At 41.3% G+C, this 19250-nt stretch overlaps 2 protein-coding genes across 3 annotated transcripts; both read right to left on the reverse strand.

Moving 5' to 3' along the window:
* Positions 1 to 5373: 5373 nt before the first annotated feature.
* On the reverse strand, positions 5374 to 18763 carry tmem222b (transmembrane protein 222b). Of its 2 annotated transcripts, XM_032535161.1 has the most exons (7): positions 18569 to 18763; positions 17701 to 17785; positions 16354 to 16385; positions 16105 to 16201; positions 15880 to 16010; positions 13898 to 14010; positions 5374 to 5494 (listed from the first exon to the last, which is right to left on the reverse strand). In XM_032535161.1, the coding sequence occupies exons 1-6, from the start codon at positions 18685 to 18687 to the stop codon at positions 13923 to 13925; spliced, it is 552 nt and encodes a 183-aa protein (XP_032391052.1). In that variant the 5' UTR covers positions 18688 to 18763; the 3' UTR covers positions 5374 to 5494; positions 13898 to 13922. The 2 variants fall into 2 exon arrangements, with proteins under 2 accessions (XP_032391052.1, XP_032391051.1); XM_032535160.1 differs by lacking the exon at positions 5374 to 5494 and having other exon boundaries at positions 9401 to 14010.
* On the reverse strand, positions 5945 to 8552 carry tpbg1b (trophoblast glycoprotein 1b). Its single transcript, XM_032535156.1, has 2 exons — positions 7902 to 8552; positions 5945 to 7549 (listed from the first exon to the last, which is right to left on the reverse strand). Exons 1-2 carry the CDS (start codon positions 8153 to 8155, stop codon positions 6700 to 6702), a joined length of 1104 nt encoding a protein of 367 aa, XP_032391047.1. The 5' UTR covers positions 8156 to 8552; the 3' UTR covers positions 5945 to 6699.
* Positions 18764 to 19250: the final 487 nt, after the last annotated feature.

Consider the following 19250-nt stretch of genomic DNA (forward strand, 5'->3'; position numbering starts at 1 on the left):
AATCCTCTCTGGATGTTTTTAATTTATCAAACAACTGTTGAACAAGCAGAGCATCAACTTAAATATGATGATTTTACTCATGCGTCTGGCCCTGGGTAAGCTAGTTAAAGTGCATAGTTTTGACTGGGCAACCTGCCTGTTTTGCAATGAAACTAACGCTAATGGGAGCTCAGTTTTAACGCCCAGAGGCTGTACCGGTAAAGATCCCTATTTTTATCTTTTGGCAATTGCTTTCCTCACCTACCTCACTACCTGTAGCTCACTTCCCTTCCACGTGTCACCCCTAATTACCTGATTGAGTCCACCTGGTCACCACTACCTCTCAGTCACTCTCTGTTCACCTTTACTATAAGGTGACCAGATTTCTCAGACAACATCTGGGGACATTTTCAGCTCCGAAGCGTATTTACCTCCAAAACAAGTAATGTTTTTATTTTTGTAAAACTTAAAACGGGGACACTAGACCTAGAGCTGTTCTCATTAGGGGCTGATCTGATCCTAGACCCCCCCTGCTGCTACTTCCTACTCCACTCCACTACACCTCAGAGGGGAATGTTTCAAGATAGAAAGTCCTAATATTTCAAGATAAAAAATCCTAATACTTCAAGATAAAAAGTCCTAATAGTTCAAGATAAAATGTCCTAATATTTCAAGATAGAAAGTCTTAATATTTCAAAATAGAAAGTCCTAATAGTCCTAATATTTCAAGATAGAAAGTCTTAATATTTCATAATGTTGTAATGTTTACTGAACTACTGACAGCTTTTGCTTTACTGCTCAAGGCTTGTTTCTGCAACAGCTCCTTGAGAATCAGATACATTAAAAACTATTAAGGACATATTTTCCTTTGACATTGATGCAGTATTAAACAAGATCGCTCCAGTCGGCAGAAACAAGCTACAATGTAAGTTAACAGGATATTGGTCCAGCTTGTATTTACGTTCATAAAAGTGCTTGTTTTGCTGCTCACAGACTCAGAATAATGTTTGACAACATTATGGAAAGGATTTCTAAGGAGGTGGACCTTCCTGTTAAAGATTAAGATCCTTTTTAAAACATAAAAGTCTGCGTAATTGCGTTCGCTAAACCCACCAGACTCCATGAAAATAATCAGTATTTTTAGCATCGTAAAATACGGCTTTCTAAAACATCTCTGAGCAGCTCTGGCTGCCTTGAGCCTGCGTGTGTAGGGTGTGCGACCATTGGCTACGTTTTGTCAGTATTTTCTTTCTTTCATTCCAATTTCGGGTCTGTCAGTCACAGTGAAAACCGGGGACAGATCCAGCCGGGAACAGGTCGCCAAAATCGGGGACTGTCCCCGGAAACCGGGGACGTCTGGTCACCCTACTTTACTAAGAGGGCAGCTGGTAAGATGGTTTTGTGTTGCAGGTTCATGTTGATAGAAGAACCCAACCTCTCAACAACCCCTCTGTAGTTGTAACGGTAGCATGTAATCTCAGGTTCTACCGTCCAGAGTCCAGCTGCCTGTCTTCAGCCTGTTTAGCTGCGTTAAAGCTGGTTTGTTTCCACCAGCAAAACCAAAGAAGGGCTTCTCTCATGGTGTTTTCATGTTACATGGTACCTGCTCGATGCGACCGCGGTACCCCGTCCTCCTTTTCCTTTGCAGATTAGTATTGCTTCGTGCCTTTTGGTATCGCCTCCGCTCGCTTGGAACCTCAACGGAGGTGATACTAAAAGTACCTGCTGGCAGGAACCAGGCCCTTTTTTTCATAGGGGAAAAACCAAAAAGGCGAGTCAACGAGGTACCATGCAGGGGAAAAACACCATTAACAAAACCAGTTTAGCTAGGGTCTCACATGTACTTAAACATAGAGATTTGTATATCAAGTAGTCAGAAATGACAGTAGGGTAATAGGGTAACAGTAATAGTCTTATTTCCTTTACTGTATGTGGACCAATCATGCTTACTGCCTTCTTATTATCTCACGGATGGGACGAGCAGTGGTGGATGGTAACTAAGTACATTTACTCAATTACTGTACATAAGTACAGATTTGATGTACTTGTACTTTACATGTACTGCCAGATTCTACTTCTACTCCACTACATTTAGTAGAGAAATACTGTAGCTTTACTCCACTACTTTAATCTGACAGCTTTAGTTACTTAATGTAGTTTTTAAATACCATGTTTTTATCATATATATCCCAACAATATAACGATTTCCAGTTTCTAAAATGTGAGAATTTTTCTGCATTGAGTATTTTAATATTTTATATTTTTATATTTAATATTTAATATGATACTTAAGTACTACTTTCAATGCATGACTTTTACTTGTGACGGAGTATTTTTACAGTGTGGTATTAGTACTTTTACTTAAGTAAAGAATCTAAATACTTCTTCCACCACTCAAGTGCTATACTGTAATGAATTTATTTTAGTACCCATCCACACAAATATTGTACTACTTAACATGTGTGCTGCACTACCCAGAGAACACTAATGCATGCTATCAATGCAAGCATTTTTTTGTTTACATTTTTATCTTTTTTAATTATTACAATTTTGACAAAGTAAACTAAGGAGCTGCTTTAGCCAAATGTATGACTTTGAATAGTGATGTCAGAAAGAAGAGAGAGTATCTGAATACAGTTTTAACGAATACCAGGATTCAGGTATGTGTGTACTGTGTGCTCTGTGTGTTAGCTCCAGCCTTTATGAAAGTGATAAATGGGGGTCCAGTTGGCTTTAATGGGTGATAAATGGGGGGTCCAGTTGGCTTTAATGGGTAGTTGGGCCAGCTGTACCAACTCCTCCTTGCCTGCATCCTCTGGCAAACCCAATTAGTCCCATTGATCAAGTGAGCAGCAGAACAATGGGTGCTACCCCGCTGGAACCACTTCTGTGGTTTAGTCTACACCTTTACTGACATGATGGATTGGCATACAGGAAGCTCACGTCACAAATAAGCAGCCTTGGAAGAAGAATTCAGATCTTTTACCTTGGTCCAAGTTCTGTTACAAGTCAAAGTCCTGCATTGAAAATGTTACTTAAGTAAAAATATGTAAGTATTGTCAGGAAAATGCACATAAAGTATTCAAAAAAATGTAAAGGACTCAATGCAGAAAAATCCCATTTTAGAAACTGGAAACGATCCAAACAGTTCTGTCAACTAAGTGATTAATGGTCTAATCATTTCAGCTGGACTTGTAGGCCGTTTTTGGGTAGTTTAATTTATAATAAAACATCACATTTTATAAACTGTTTTGCGTGCAAAAAATGTTAATCTGTAAAGTAACTAGAATAGAATAGAATGCCTTTATTGTCATTATACACGAGTGCAGTACCTGTGCAGTGAGATTGAAGCAACCCCTTTACAGTGTTGACACAAAATATAAAAATATAAAATATAAGAATATAAAATATAAAAATATAAAGTATAGGTAGTGCAGAGATAAAAGAAGGGGGGGGGGGAACGTGTTGCACAGTCCTGAGTCCAGGTCAGATGAATGTAGTGGAGTAAAAAGAACAATATTTCCCTCTGAAATGTAGCGGAATAGAAGTAGAAAGTGGCATGGAAACACAAGACTCAATATAGTACCTCGCATTTGTACAGTACTTAGTTACATTCCACCACGGCAACTAAGTTTATTGTTAAAAGACGGAAAGGGAAGATAAGGGATGCTAGACTTTGTTTGAGTCCTATGCCTGGTTTGCTTTGAAAAGTGGGGAACCAAATGGAAAGCAGACTGTATCAGATGTCTGTGTGTGAGATGGTAAACGTAAATGATGACGTGTGTCACAGTTGAGAGGGAGACAGCTGTATTTGTCATAGCATGCTGGTGGGGTGGGATGGGGGAGGGGGGGGGATGTCACTTTGTCTCTGTCGTCATGCTGCTGACTGTTGTGGTCTGTTTTTAACATGTTCAATTCCTCACAGATGTGGTGTTCACTTTTAAGGCATATTCCCTATCATGGCCATTAAAGCTGTGTAATAGCGCCAAGATGTTCCCGGAGACAGGAGCTCTATGAAATGAAAAGCCCGCTGTACTCCAGAGGAACATTCTCAACACTGAGAAAAAATTAAAAAAAATAATTCAATTTGTATTTTCTTTTTTGCAATAGCAAAAACCACATGGTGTACATACATCAACATAAAGCTGTTTTTAAAACCGCTTCCTTGAAAGAAAACCTCAGCGGTATAACAAATGGCTTGTGGGAATGCAAGACATAGCAAGCAAAGTTGAAATAAAGACGTGATCTTTAATCAGATGTGTGCAACAGTCTGAAAGAACACTGTAATTGGAGCATTTTTTGTGTTTTTAACAAGCCTCTCTACACTGGGAGTAATGGAGAACGCCTGGATGCGTTTGTAGGGTGCCTCTGTTTTCATTGCATTCCTGCTGAGACAGTCTTGCACAGCCATATAGCAAACGGACCATATATTTTTCAAATAGCCTGACTCATAAAAAGACAAAAAAGGCCCAGGTCCTAATCCACACTTTAATGAGGGAAAGCGGAAGTAATGACATACAGGGAATGATCTTTCTTCTCTCGGTTCCGCCAACCGCCACCAATAACCCGCGGCTGGCCTAACGCCCCGGGGGACACACGCTCCGTATTAGAAAAAGAAAACTCTTGGGATTTTCTCCCACAGGCAATTATTAAGAATGATGCCACTTTAACAATAGCTGGATGAGAGCGCTCAACTTTGTCACCGTGAGTGAATCCTATTATGCGGCGGCATAATGGCTGTCTGTGAGGACAGAGAGGGAGAACGGGTCTCACAAGGCATCTCTTTTGCACCGGAAAACAAAGCTTATTTGAGGCGTCTCGCCATCCGAGCCGCCCTTTGTGATCAGTGTACGAGCCTCAATTGTTTTCTCCTCGGCGAGTAAATGCCCGGCTTAATGTGGTTCTGCAGCTCGGAGAAATGATACCACCAGTTAAGTGCGTAAATATTAGGAATGCATTCATTGATGCGGATTACATGTGCGCCAAATGAGGATACAGACACGACTTTCTAGAGCTTTATTTTGTCATTACACATGCAGTAACATGTCTCCTTGGTATTAACATATCTGGATCGCTAGGAGGAGTTTGGAGAACATCTTGATGAAGATGCTGCTTTGGCTTTGAACAATGTGAGAGTCTCAACAACATGTGACATTTGAGAAAAGAAGAACATGTTTTCATTGGGATTCATGCAGGTTACAACTTCATCCAATTGACACATGCGTGTAAATCTAAAGGTTGAGAAATAAATGTATTGACATTCATGTACAGCTCTCGAGCCAGTGTTATTCTGAGGAATGGCTCTTAGAAAACAACACATTTCTTAGCATTGCATAACCCCAACTGTGGAAGCATAGAAGGTAGGAGAAAAACCAAAAGGTTAAGAACACAGTCTTTCTTTTCATAAGGCGTACTCCACTGGTCAGAGCAAACTGCTGAATGAAACAATGTAGCTGGTGTTTCAGAATCATCTGTATCTTATCATTGGGGAGTGGGGGGGGGGGGGGGGTTCCCCCTAAACAGAAAAACGTGTAGAGCCAGACTTTTCTTTCAAAGTGCCTCCAGAGCGGCTGTTGTCTTAAAAGGAGGGAGGGGGGAGATTGCTTTCAGAGGCCTCAGCCCAGGACTGGTTCTCATCATTTTGACAATAAAACTCAAGCAGTTGGCAAAAACAAAAGCAGAGAGAGAGAGAGAGAGAGAGAGAGAGAGAGAGAGAGAGAGAGAGAGAGAGATTTCCGCTGCTCTGCACTGAATTGTCCGCCCCTTCAAATCCAACAGCCAAAAGAGGAGCAGGGTGGTGATTTTAGGAAAGCTTAATTCCTCTGTGGCACCCTGGGGCTGAGGGACGCGGTGACCAAAGGGCTTGAAATGGTTCAAAGATGAAAGAGCGATTGTGCTTTAAATTCCCAGAGGCTTGTTTTTGTTTGTTTTTTAGTGTCAGGATTTTATTGCAGGATTTTGTTGCTTTTCTACGTGCCAAATATGAAGACAGGATCTGACAGAGTGATGAATGCAAATGAGCCATGTAGAGAGTGAGTTCAGTTTAGATCCCTCTGATTAGGAAACAAGCACCTAGCTGACTTTAGGCACTTGCTGTTGCCTTTGTGTGGACATAAGGAGCAGGCAAGAACATAAGAAATGTCCATCCGGGAACTCCCTGTACAACAATCATGTCCATTTGACTCACAAACCAATCTGAGAGTGGCTGTATTAAAGGAGCAGTGCATGCTTTAAACAACAAAGCTGAAAGATTGTTAACATTGTTGTATGAATATATTTACAGACAAATCTGTACACTTTTTACATTTTGCTACAAAGGCTATATCTGTGCTACGACGTTTTAATTTTGAAGCAGCGTTTTCACACAAGTTTTAGCTCCAGTTGCAGAAATAATCTCCATCCATATTAGCTTGGACCAATGACGAGGTGGAACTATTACTGAAATGTATGTCAGCTACCTAACCCATAAGACTGAGTGACATGCGTTGTCGTTTCCAAAGGTCTCTGTTTGTGCCCGTCCAGATTACAAGGCAAACCGAGTTTTCAAATATAAACGTGTCAGCAGTGTTTCCAAATGTCTTTTTGACGGGCTCCGGAACACCAAAGTGGTTTGCACGCGAGGCCTGAACTTCACAAAAGCTATTCTTTTTTCTTTTCTTTTTTTTAAATCAAAACGTAGTGTAGATGTAGTCTGATGAATGGATTAGAAAAGAGTCCATTTCACGCGTCAACGCTCGTGCAGACCTGTGATAACCTGGGGTCAGAGTCGATCTCAAAGCGGTAGTGGTAGCCCTCCCACACCTCCCGGCAGGCGTCGCGCAAGTCATTGATGCGCTTCTTGATGCCCTTGCGGTTGAGATAAAGTACAAAGAGGAAGATCAGGCCAACGAAGCCCAGGACTATACCCAAGAAGACGTAAGAGGTCTGCAAAGCAAGGTCCGCCCCCGCGCCGCTCTGGTGGCAACCCAGCGTCAGCGTGCCCACAGCCAGCATGGATGTGTTTCTCATGCTGGCTGGGAAGGCGCACACCAGGCCCATGGCGTCACTAATGCGTCCCTGTGATCTGTTGAGCCACAGAGCAAATGGTTCGATTCCACACGTGCATGTGAAGGGGTTTTCCCCCAGCAGGAGATTGGCTCTGGGCAGGGAGTCCAGCTCTCGCAGGCCCTCCTCGGACATCGTCTTCAGGGCGTTGAGGGTCAGGTCCAGCTCCTGCAGACAATCCAAACCCGAGAAGGTGGAGTTGTGGATGGCCACCAGGGAGTTGTTGGAAAGCTGGAGCCGCTGCAGGCTGCCCAGGTGGGAGAAGATGTGCGAGGGTAAATAGATGAGGCCGTTGTGGGAGAGGTCCAGTCCCTTCAGCATCCCCAGGGAGCTCCAGCGCAGAGACGTGGCCAAGTCCATCACAGACGAGTGGTTGTAGAGGGCTCGGCTCAGGTTGAGGTCCCGCAGAGACTGGTTCTGCACAGTGAAGGCTTCGGGGTGAACCACTGCTAACTGGTTGTTGCTCAAATCCAGGGAGCGGAGGCTGCGGAGTCCGGCAAAGGTGTGGGACTCCACCTCGGAAATTCTGGATTTGAGGAGATCCATGAGATATCATTCACACTTTCAAATCACATACAAGAGCAACAATGTTGGGGGAAAGTGATGATTTTAGACACTGGATCAAAGTAAAACTAAAATGTAATGTAGTTGTCATTATAATACACTTTAAAAGTCTGCAAAACCCCTCTTTAAAGAAAATGATGAAATCTGCTTGGCTGCTATATTTCTGGAACAATCTGGACTGAACTGATGACTAAAAATAGCCTACGTCTTCTGTTAAATGTATCTTAGAGGAATTATGCATTTTGGATTCCCCTCGATATGTTTGCATTGCATTATGATAATGACAGAGACAGGAGTCACTAGGAGAGTCTTACCTGTTGTTGCTCAGAGACAGGTTCGTCACATTATCCAGCCCTTTAAAACACTCCGGACCGATTCGACGGATCTGATTCCCCGTGATGAACAGATTCCGGGTGTATCCGGGGATCCCGGTCGGGACACTCCGAAGGTCTCTGGAGACGCACTTCACGGTGTGAGCCGCCTCGGAGCACTCGCAGCGCGGAGGGCACGACGCGTAAACGGAGCCGAGGAGCGCGCAGAAGACCACGCGCTGCGCCAAATCCAGCATGTTGGGAGAGAAAGAAAAGTGTACGGCGAGCAAAAGATACGAAAGAGAAGCGCACACGAGAAAAGGGATAAAACGATCAGCTCCTCCAAGACATCGTTAGGGTCCGTTGTCCCGGCTGGGAATGCGCTTCAACTTTGCATCTCTGCAGAAAAGTGTGGCCGGGAGGCAGGCTCTGATTTCCATGAGAACAGAACTGGGGGTCGTGCTGATCATAGGGGGTGTTTGATCCTTTGCAGTGGCGAAGCGGGGCGTCGCTTCTTCTCCAACAATGAAATTAAAAGGACCATCGCCTGGCGCGATGATATGCGGGGAGGGGCTTCTGTCCGGATCCACGAGGTCTTGCTCCCAGTCTGGAGCAGCCGCTGCTGGCATGGAGAGGAGAAAGTGGCTGCGCTCTCGGCTTTCTCTCCATAGTCACAGTTCCGCGCGGTGCGGCCAAATATAACCATGTGGCGTCAAAGGCGATTATCCAATTATGCAGCCCCTCACACCTGAAATTTGCATATGGAAATCTGGACTTTTGTGACTGTATTGCAGCACACAAAAAACCTGTTGCAAGGTGTTTGTTTTTTAAAATAACAAAATGGGATATAAAAGTCCCAGAAGGGCAGATTTAAAAACTAGTATGTTGTCAAGAATCATTGTCTTATTTTTATACTCTGGTGTTGTGTTATAGAGGTTTTTATAAAAAAAAGAAAGAAAGAAAGAAAAACTAAAACTGGTAAATGCAATGACTTAGCCATAACTTGACTACTTACTAATTGGTGGAATAGATGTCCCTGGTCTTTGCCACCTACCCAGGTGGTATGATAAACGTGGGGGAGGGGTGTCTCTGTGTGTGTGTGTGTCTGTGTGTGTGTGTGTGTGTGTGTGTGTGTTGGGTGGGGGGTGGGAGACGATGACTAATGAAAGCCTTTGATCCCCATTCTCTTGAATGCCATGATGCTCTGCAGGATAATGGCCACTGAGTGGGACTTGGAGCCACTAGGCTAGATAGTAGAGTATCAAAGCTGAGACGGCTTCCCTTTACTCAGTGTTTATTCTGAGAGCTTAAATAATGATTATTACTGGAATCACTTCAGAGTGCATGTATAGAAACTTCTGCTTTGCCTTTCATGGCTCAGAACGCCGTGAAATCCTAACATCATCCCTCCTGCTGACAGCCTTGATGGAACACACAGTTGTCAAAATTCAATGCTGGAAAATCCAGTTTGTTTTAACAAATAAAAACTCCTGACAAAATTCTACAATAATAGACATCTTTATTGGCAATTATAGCTGTAAGTCATAAACACATTCAGATTTCACACTTGCAGGAGTCTTGAAATCCCTCGTGGGCTATTATGATCTGCAGCATAAAAGATATTTTGGGGGATTAGAGAAACAACAGAGGGTTTTGAAATTGCAGAGCGGTATGAGTATATATGGATAGGGCACTAATAATAGCATCCCAACTGTCTTTTGTCAGCGGACTGAATCGCGGGAACCACAGGTCTCCACATTCCTGGACCTGGCTCTTGGATACAACAAGGCACCGCAGCAGGGACATCCAAACCATTCAGATCATCTCCATTGAATGATGCATTCTTGCACATGCACTCCAATAAAGGGTTGGTGTACTATTTATCTTCTAAAGTCCTGAATCTCCTTATATATATATATATATATATATATATATATATATATATATATATATGGTTGTGTGTGTGTCAAAAGCTGTAATAATGACAATGTTGTGTTTCAAAGGGGCCATTCATTCTCACTCATTACCTTAATTGCCCAAATGTAATGAATGAGCTGTTTCACTAAAGAAAACATGTGACATATTTAAGGAAAGTTTGTCTTCTATTTTCCAACATTTAGAGCAATTACAGAGAACCAAATGGCTTTTCATGTTTGTTTCTATAAGTATTTTCCACGGGCACATTCTCTAAATTTGGACAGAGACGTAAAGTGTCACTGCCGTTTAGACATGATGAGCAGATATATAATATATATCAATTTTTTTTGTATACACATGCTACTTTTAGTAACCTCACTCTGAATACAGGGTCCACCAGTCGGCTTGTTTGCATTCAAAGTCCTACATCTTAATTTCCCAATAATTTAAAATATAAAGGTCACAGGAGGAAGGTTTACAGTTGTTTTTACAATCACTTTGCTACTAATTTCAGAACCTTGATGTCATTTTTCAAAACTTAAAACTGTCATCACTTGTAACACAAGCTGTCCACTGTTCAAAACATTGCATTCTGCATTCATATCTTTAAAGAAATCTTGCACTTTAGCACAATCATTGGTTCAAAAAACTAATGTATGGTGAAATACCATTGAACCGTTACTTTAGATCGCCCATACACAAGCTACCCATAGTTTCACTGTGTCGTTGTTCATACAATCATTCGATATTGTAGTACAAAATAGGTTTCATTATGGTACTAGATGAAAATACATCCCTGTAAAAGCACTGCAGTAGTAGAGAGAATACTACAGACAAGGGGAAATCATTGAAGAAGATCTGAAATGTATTGATGAAAAACAATACAGTAGAATCACAACGTAGGTTTGTTTGAATCAAAGCTAAACAATTAGCTAGGAAATAGAAAAGAAAAGACAGTGCTGTAAAACATCAAATGCAGAGTTCCTCAACTTGCTTGTACTGTAAAAAGAAAAATTTGGCCACAGGTTCTCATCTACATCGCATTTAGCCAAACAGCTTGGAAAAAACCTTCTGGCATGGCAAAAAATGTGGTACGAATATATACAGTGTATATATATATATATATAATCAGTAACAAGTTGGCAGAATTGGACAGGCAGTTCCAAGGGCCTGCATGCATACAGTGCAGTACTGTCAATACTGTAAACAGTCTTACAGTAAAGGTGGTACACGGGACCATAGAAACAGTTTCTGATTAACGGTACATTACAGAAAAGAATGATGATGAAATATTACATCCAGATAATGTAGTCCAATTGGTTTATGCTCCACGCTAATTGCCAACAATATATCTCGGCATATTGAAACTTTCATGATCTAAACATGGAATCTTGTTTCTGTCTCCATACAACTATGCATTAAGAGTAATGCAACAGGTACTTATACTTTTGAGCTGTAGTATTAATTGATAGTTAGATCACTGTAATGAAATGAATAGACAATCATTTGAAACGTAATGTGTGGATTGCTATTTGAAGTAGTAGTACTTTGATGTTAAGTTGTGTCATATTGAACAGGTAATTTTTGTTAAATGAAAAAAATCATTTTAGGCTTATGTGTATTGGAGCCAAGCAAACAAGTATTAGAGTTTTGGAAAAATGTGCATTTTGATCATTGGTTGTGAGTTTTGTGTCTAGAGGTTTGAAAAATGACGTCAAGGTTCTGAAATTGGTGCCAAAGTGTCAAAAAACCTGTAAAACATTCCCAAAACAATATTTTTCATAAAGAGTATTTATTGTTCAAATAGAGGGCAGAATCTCAGTTTATACGTTTTAATGCTTTGATAAACTGAATGCAGCTCTAATCTACTGAGACTGTAGCTACACACGGCACAGTACAGGCTACTGCAGCTAACATTAACATAAGCAGGCCTGTTACAGTCTAATTTATTATTTATTCTTTCTAAGGTTTACCAGCATTTGCATAAAACGTGAACTAGATTAAGACAAGGAAATGGAGTAATACATATAAAAACCAATCATGAGCCAGTTGTCTGCAATGAAACGCCACTGATTATTAATCAAGAAACCACAGTATGTGTCAAACACAAACTTCTCTCTCAAACATACACACATGCCGGCATGCTTCATGCGCTCCCCGATCGCTGTGTGCATGCGTAACACACAAACACACACACGCAACCCCGCATTCATTTAGGCACAAAGCTGCAGAGAGGATATATGCAAAAGTGGAGTAAAGAGGATAAAAATGACACTGTAAATTCTTCAAAGGACAGATCTGTAGAGTGTGCGATCAAGTTTGCAAAGTATGTAAAGAGCACCTAGTGTAATGTTTAATGTATGATCAAATATTTACAGGCAACATGGGTGAAATATACACAAGAGGCCACAGAATCTGCTTTCAACAGAAGCCCAAGCAGGAGAGTAATGTAGAAAACTGGCACTGTGTTAGCCCTAAACCCTAAATACAGTCAAATAAAACGGGTTTTAATCCGTAACATCAAACTTAAAATGACATCTACTTTGGCTTATTGCAGGGTGTTGGATGGTACATGATCAAAGCTTTGTGAAACATAACTGACATTTCACAATGACCTTTGAATCTGATGTGCAGATGTGGAAAACAGCAGGAGCGACGCTGGTTAGGAGCCGGGGTGACGGGGGATATTCAGCAGGGGTCGGCGAGAGAGAAAAACCTGAGGATCCTGGCTACCTGCTGCTTCTGGCAGCACCGTGGACAAAAGGGAGGGCTCTGCACTTTATTTTCCTGTTTGATTGCAAACAATGAGGGGATTTAAATCTACTCACGACAGCCATGGCAACGGATTTCAAGTGCCAACCATCATGTGGAAATACCTTCTTCTTTTGCCAAACGTGTCAAAAATAACACAAAATTAAAATATAATATATAAAAGGATCTGTGAGAGAGGTCTTTTTTTTTTTTTTTTTTTTTTTTTTTTTAGGCACTGACTCCTGCTTCTTCTTATAAAGTCAATATCTCTAATGAAAAATGTCCTAAACCAAGAGACCAGACCAAGTTTCATGACTCTGATCCATTAACAGGCTTTGGGCTCACCAATGAGCTGTTCCACTAAATAACCAGTTAGATATTCAAGGATACAGTTTGACTTGGTCTTCCATTCTTCTACCTTTGGCACATGTTTAGAAAACCAGAAGATCAACTATTCTGTCTTTCTCTGGGTATTTTCCACAGCCACATTCACTGAGGTTGCTACGATCGTTGCCCAGATGATCTGTAGATAGAGGTATGAAAACATTTATTGTAAACCTATTATAGTACCATGAGGTGATACATGTCCAACATATCTCTGAGAAAATATTTCTTTTTAGAAGATGCAGATTTTCCGATATCCTACGGAATTAATTAAGAAAATGCACAAAAATACAAACTACTCTGGCATGTTCCGCTTTAAGTCGCAGTATTGTAGAAGAGCTACATTAGATCAAGCATGAAATGCAATAAATTCCCTAGAAAGGCATCTAATTGACTTAACATGTTTGTGCTCCCCAGTATATAAAAAAAATGGCATTCTAGGAGCACTGGGATCCTGGGGTTACACTCCCAATCCATTATTGTAAGATCATTAAAATCGGAAAGCAAGGCAGGAATGTGTTCCTTCGGAGACTTCAACAGTAAGTATGTTCCTCTATTCAGCTATCAATGCAACGTCTACACTTTGCAGGAGGCGATGGCTTAACCCTGCTGTTAGGCTGTCAATAGTCATAATCCATTACGCCTGTTGGCGTGGTTGGTGGTGTGTTCAGTCACTTCTCCTGAAATAAATGACTCAGCAGAAATGCATTTCCATAACGAGGACATTCCAGCTTCACATGCCGGAGTTGTGCCAGTTAACAGGCTGCCTGCTCCCCCCAAACCCAAGCCGGTGTCGGGATATGTTTCACATTCCTGCCCAACAATCTTCTCTCGGAGGAAAGTAGTCTTCACGTCCTTGGATACTTTTTGCTCGAAAGTGTCAGATGCCCCCTCCCCCTCTGTTGTTTAAAAGGTCAACCCCACTTTGGACCTGCAGGGGGGTCCACCGTGTCCTGAACCTGGGTCCCCAGGTCACCGCAGGTTGATGGCCAGGGTCACTGTTAGGATGATGGCCATCAGCATCAGGAACGGCAGCCAGGTCTTCAGAAAGCCTGCACAGCTGAATCAGGCAGAGAACCCCCACAGCGAGGAGAAGAGAGACAGATTAATGAAGGTGAGGAGCATAGCATGGAGATCCAAGTGTCACCATGAACAATATGTACTAATGGATCTTTTTTGTACAAGTGTACAAAGCCCATTTACCTGGAAACCAGACCAATCTGCCAGCTCATGTTTCACTTGCTCTGGCAGATACTACGTCAGGCGTCCCTCCCATTTCAAACAGCTTTCCAGCCGTTCAGAGTCTGGACGGACCAATCGCAACGGTGTATCCAACATGGGGCAGGATTAAGACTATGCTTGAACGTTGTTACTGGACACAACTGGCATTCTCAGTCCAGTGCAACGCACCAGGCTCACAAAACTCAGATCACACTGTCACAGATGGTGGTTCTGATCAAATAGGAATCAAGGTTCTGTGCTGCTTATTTGTCACCTAAAATGTTATCAGAAACACATTTTAGTGTACCGTTTAGCAGTAATTTGAGAAAATGTGTGACCCTACCGCAACTCTTGACTGGTTTTAGGTCGTGTTTCTTTGCTCTGATTGGTTGTAGGTCTATTCTTTGCACCCAGAGGCATTTTGATCTGTGCCGTTGATAACGACGATACGAGAAGGAAAGCTAAGTAAAGGTTGCCGACATATTTGCCACTGTGCACCAAAGTAACGTCAGAGGGAAGGGACTGTGGGGACTCACCAGAGAGCCTCTGGGATGTGTAGTCCATCCCTGTAACACAAGTTTTCAAAGGCCGCATGGAGCAAGGCCCCATATACACTCTTACTACTTGCCAAGAATCAGGGTTCTCCTTTCTATCCTGAGACACAACAGGTTCAAGGCATACCAGTAAAATCCTCCCCGAGCCCCCGGGATCACCGTGGGGATCAGCCCTACTTCTCATGGTGGCTTGGAAAGGAGCAGCTTCAGATTATAGGGTAGGCTCTAGTTTGGGCTTTTAAGGCATATAAAATGCAGATATTTTTGGACAGAAGACTATTAACTGTCCTTCTATGGATGTCTTTCAGCTTCATAGTTATCAGTCACCATTTCTCTTTAAATCCACTGCGATAGATTAGAGCTACATCAAAAAACCAACCAGTGTACTAACACTGCCTTATGTTTGTTTCTATGTGGAAAAAGTAGAACTATTCAAAAATGAGTCTTTTTTTATGTTTAACACGAGGCCTTGTGCTGCAAGTCGGTCATGTATTTTCACATCAAATGAAATGATGTCCCAGACGTTTCACGTGCTGTTGCTATGGCAATCAGCTGAGAATTCCGCCTACACTTAGAGGGTACAATCCGCAGTGGAAAACGAATAAAGAAAAACTGCTTGTATCAAAAAAAAAGTTGAGATGAGCCATTGAGTGGAAACACGGCAATAGACTTATTTTTTTTTTTGGGACCAAATTTCCTTATTTTTTTATATTCAGAAAACCTAATATAGGAAACATAATATTGACAGTTACAAACAACACACTGGGACATAGGGGCGCGTTCCACGGCGGCAATAGACTTGTAGAGAGCAACACGCAGAATTATAACTGCCATGTTTTTAAATGAATGTTGATGCAATATTTACATCAGCTTATGGGGTCACGCCTGTTTTGGTTGAAATTGCCAATGGAGTCCACTCCAAACAGATTTGATGTGATGTTACACCAGATTTATATTTTCACACACTGAGATCATCAGTATTGTTTTTTATCTCTGTGAAATCTCCCGTTGTTTAAGTTATGTTGCACATCCTTCCCCAACAACTCAACTTGTCTTTGCCATAGCTGGAAAGTTTATTTGGTTCTCTACACCATACATCACTCTAACCCCAGCAAACCGTATTCTCAGAGACAGGCCCTGTTAACCCTTCTTACCTCACATGTTTTCCATGGATCAGAGCAAGGAGGCAGAGGTTGACCATGTTCCAAGAGGTGCTGTTTTCATAACGCATCAGATTGAGAGCCATGGCGACATGTGAGTGACAGTTGTCACAGCAGAGGTTGTGCTTGGGAGAAAACAAGAGTACAAATCATTCCTGGTGTTTCCACTTTCGTTAATAAAAGTGAATAAAAGGCGTGTCCACAAGAGCACCTATTTACCATCCTGTGCTTATACTCCTCTGAAGCATCGTGCACCGCTGTGTCCCAGGCATTGGAGCCACTAGCGTAGACTTTGCTAACGTCAAGGATCCAGTACCTACATTCAAAGAGAAACACTAACTGTATTGTTGTGCAGGACGGATGTCAGGAAACAGGTTTTGTTCTGACTACTTCTCTGTAACAATGTTCACTGACAGATCAGTGAGAGTCACATCAGCCATAACGACCCAAATATTTTCATTTACGTACTTTGTTGGTCTTCCAAAAGCCATGTTGTCTTCCTGCAAAAAAAAAAGAATTGTTTTACTGCTAATTATTATTTAAAATTGATGAAGTTATAATTTATGTACCCATGTTTCTTTAATTTGCCTGGGCTCATTGTGTGTTTTTTGTACTACGCTTATACTAAACGCAAACGTGGCCAGACGTTTGTAAAAATGTAAACCTAAATCAAATTTCTAGCTCAAAAACAAACTGTTTCTAATGCTGTGATGAACAATCCCATATGTGGACCGACACACTTTTGGGCTCTTTGGGAACAGGTCATTTATATGGTTTAGTGTTACAAATTTAGAAAATTCATTTTTCAATGCAGGGCTGGTTTTGGTCTAAATGTACAGTTATTTGTTACAAAAACTAAATCTTTCTGCTTAATGAAACCTGACAGCCAAGTTACTGCATCTCCATCTACGCTGGTTGTACAGTGTATGTCCATTGTTTATGAAATAGTTGATGTGACTACATTTGGTTAGGTTGGTTGCAGGGGAAAGACAAAACAAAACTTAATGAGTATTTAGCCATATTTTGGGGGAAATGTAATAGTTTGAAACATACTGATACATACTAAAACATACAGATCAAGAGCAAAGAAATGGATTATTGGTAGATGGGGATGAATACATTTTTTCTGTTAACTTGTTTTGCTGGAATCCATTGTAATTGACTATGTAGTAAAGATCCCTATTTTCTGTTATATTGGCACTTTCCTCACCTACCTCACTTCCTGGAACATTTTGCCTTTCCTCATCACTGATTGGTTCTTGCTTCCACGTGTCACCCCTAATTACCTGATTGAGGCCACCTGGTCACCACTCCCTCTCAGTCACTCTCTTTTCACCTTCACTAAGAGGGCAGCTGGTAAGACGAGTTTTATGCTGCACTTTAATTCTTAACATATCCAAGTTATTTAAATGACAGCTTTATTTATCCTTATTTGTTGAAGATGGATATGTGAGAATATTGACTTCCCATTTGTTTTCTTTTAGATTCTGCAACCCATGTGTATCTTTATCTTTTCATTAGCATCCCCATGTTGTGGAAATACCTGTCTGTTGAAGTTGTCTAAGTCTTGTGGCTCATGCCTTCTGACCCATGATGATGATAGACCTTAACAGACTGACTGCCATGCCTCGTGAGGGAGCAAGTTACAGACTTTTCAGTCTACTTTGAGCTCAAGGGGTGTTTTCAGTGGACTACTGCTAAATCAAGCCATCCACACTCCTGCTCACTGCCTTACCTGATATCCAACGTGCTAATGTCAAGTCACTTAATTTCCCATACAGGCCATAATATTCTACAGTACCAGTCATTACTCACTGAGACAAAGTAAGGTCCAGCAAAGTCCCGGATGACACCAGTAGAAGTACAGATTCCCATGTGGCCAATGAATGGAAGCAGCCATCTGAACAAAAAAACAACAACCTTGCAAATATTAATATTAACATGTAAAAGTAGTATTTTGGCCAGGACACACAAGGCCAGTGTTGTTTTGCAAGTGTATAGATAAAATACTGAAACTGCAGTTGGAGGTAGCACTAGCAAATTACACATGTAACATGACTGTTTTGTGGAAAACGGGGGGGGGGGAGAAAATCAATTCACTTTCACCCCCCAAACCAACTAATGTGCTGGAAAAATTCTAACTGATCTTACAGTTTCATGTGGGAAAGAATTGGTTGATATTGTTGAATTAGTTCTGATATACAGAGCTGCCAGCACTTTATTAATGGAAGTTAACAGTTTAAAATATAAGTAACAAATTATTTGCAAAAGTTGTAATATCTGCGTCGACTAACTCCATTGCTTTAGGACTATACGGTCACTAAAAATAATTTAGATACTTGGCAGGGAGAATTAGTATTCTGACGTGCATTTAAGAAGGCGAACTTTAAGTACAGTAAGACCTCAAGTATTCAGAATGTCAATGTTTCCCCATTTTAATTTACTTTGTGTAACGTGGCTTTCTAATGTAGGCTTTGCTTACTGAACGTTTCATACGCACCGACATTTTCATTTTCAATTATTCGCTAATATTAAACAACTCATTTGACTCTCACTAAGAGCGAGGCCACAGCAGCAACAGGATAGTGTTGGAAGTCTTGCTAGCTAGTTGAGCTAATAAAGCTGTCACTTCCAGCCGACGTTTTGGTCTGAAGCAGACTAGCAGTGGCCGGCGATAACTCACGATAACACGGGGATGGGTGTCCACACAATACAGTAAGGGTAGCGACTGGCCGCTGGGTTAATTTTCTCAGACGCTATGTGGTAATTCTTCATGGTGTCTTTTTCAACAACATCCGCCATCACCAGCTGTGGAAAATGAACTTCATGTGTCCCACTCACAGCTGCGTCAAGTCGCCCAACTACACACAACAATACCGGAAATGTGATTATTGGCTTCAAAATGATGTGCTCGTTTTGGTAATGAATATGACTAATACGTAGAGGGATGCCTCATGCGCAGCGTTATGAACAATTTCCATTAAATAATCGCCATTTTAATTGCTGATAGAAGAAAACCAACTGGCGTCATGGATGTGTATTTAGCCATATACTATTTGAGAATTCAATGTGGTTTTATTTTGAAAGGTATAGAAAGCTCTTTCCTCATTTAAGATGGCTTGAAAGTGTTGCAGTAGCTTCCGGGATCTATACAAGAACCGTTTATAGTTTAGCTAAGTTTTAAGTTTTCTTGGATCTAAGCGAGCCATCAGAAGGAAAAGGCTACATCAGTCTAGTAAAACTTTAGTCAGCCATGCCAGTAACTCAGCCCTGGCAGGAAATACTTTATATGTCATACTTCAAGCAGTTCTATGTAAATCTATTTTAACAACCTCTACGATTTATTTGGATAATGGGAGTCAAAA

The sequence above is a fragment of the Etheostoma spectabile genome, chromosome 14 (assembly GCF_008692095.1).
Source record: "Etheostoma spectabile isolate EspeVRDwgs_2016 chromosome 14, UIUC_Espe_1.0, whole genome shotgun sequence".
NCBI classification, from domain to species: domain Eukaryota; kingdom Metazoa; phylum Chordata; class Actinopteri; order Perciformes; family Percidae; genus Etheostoma; species Etheostoma spectabile.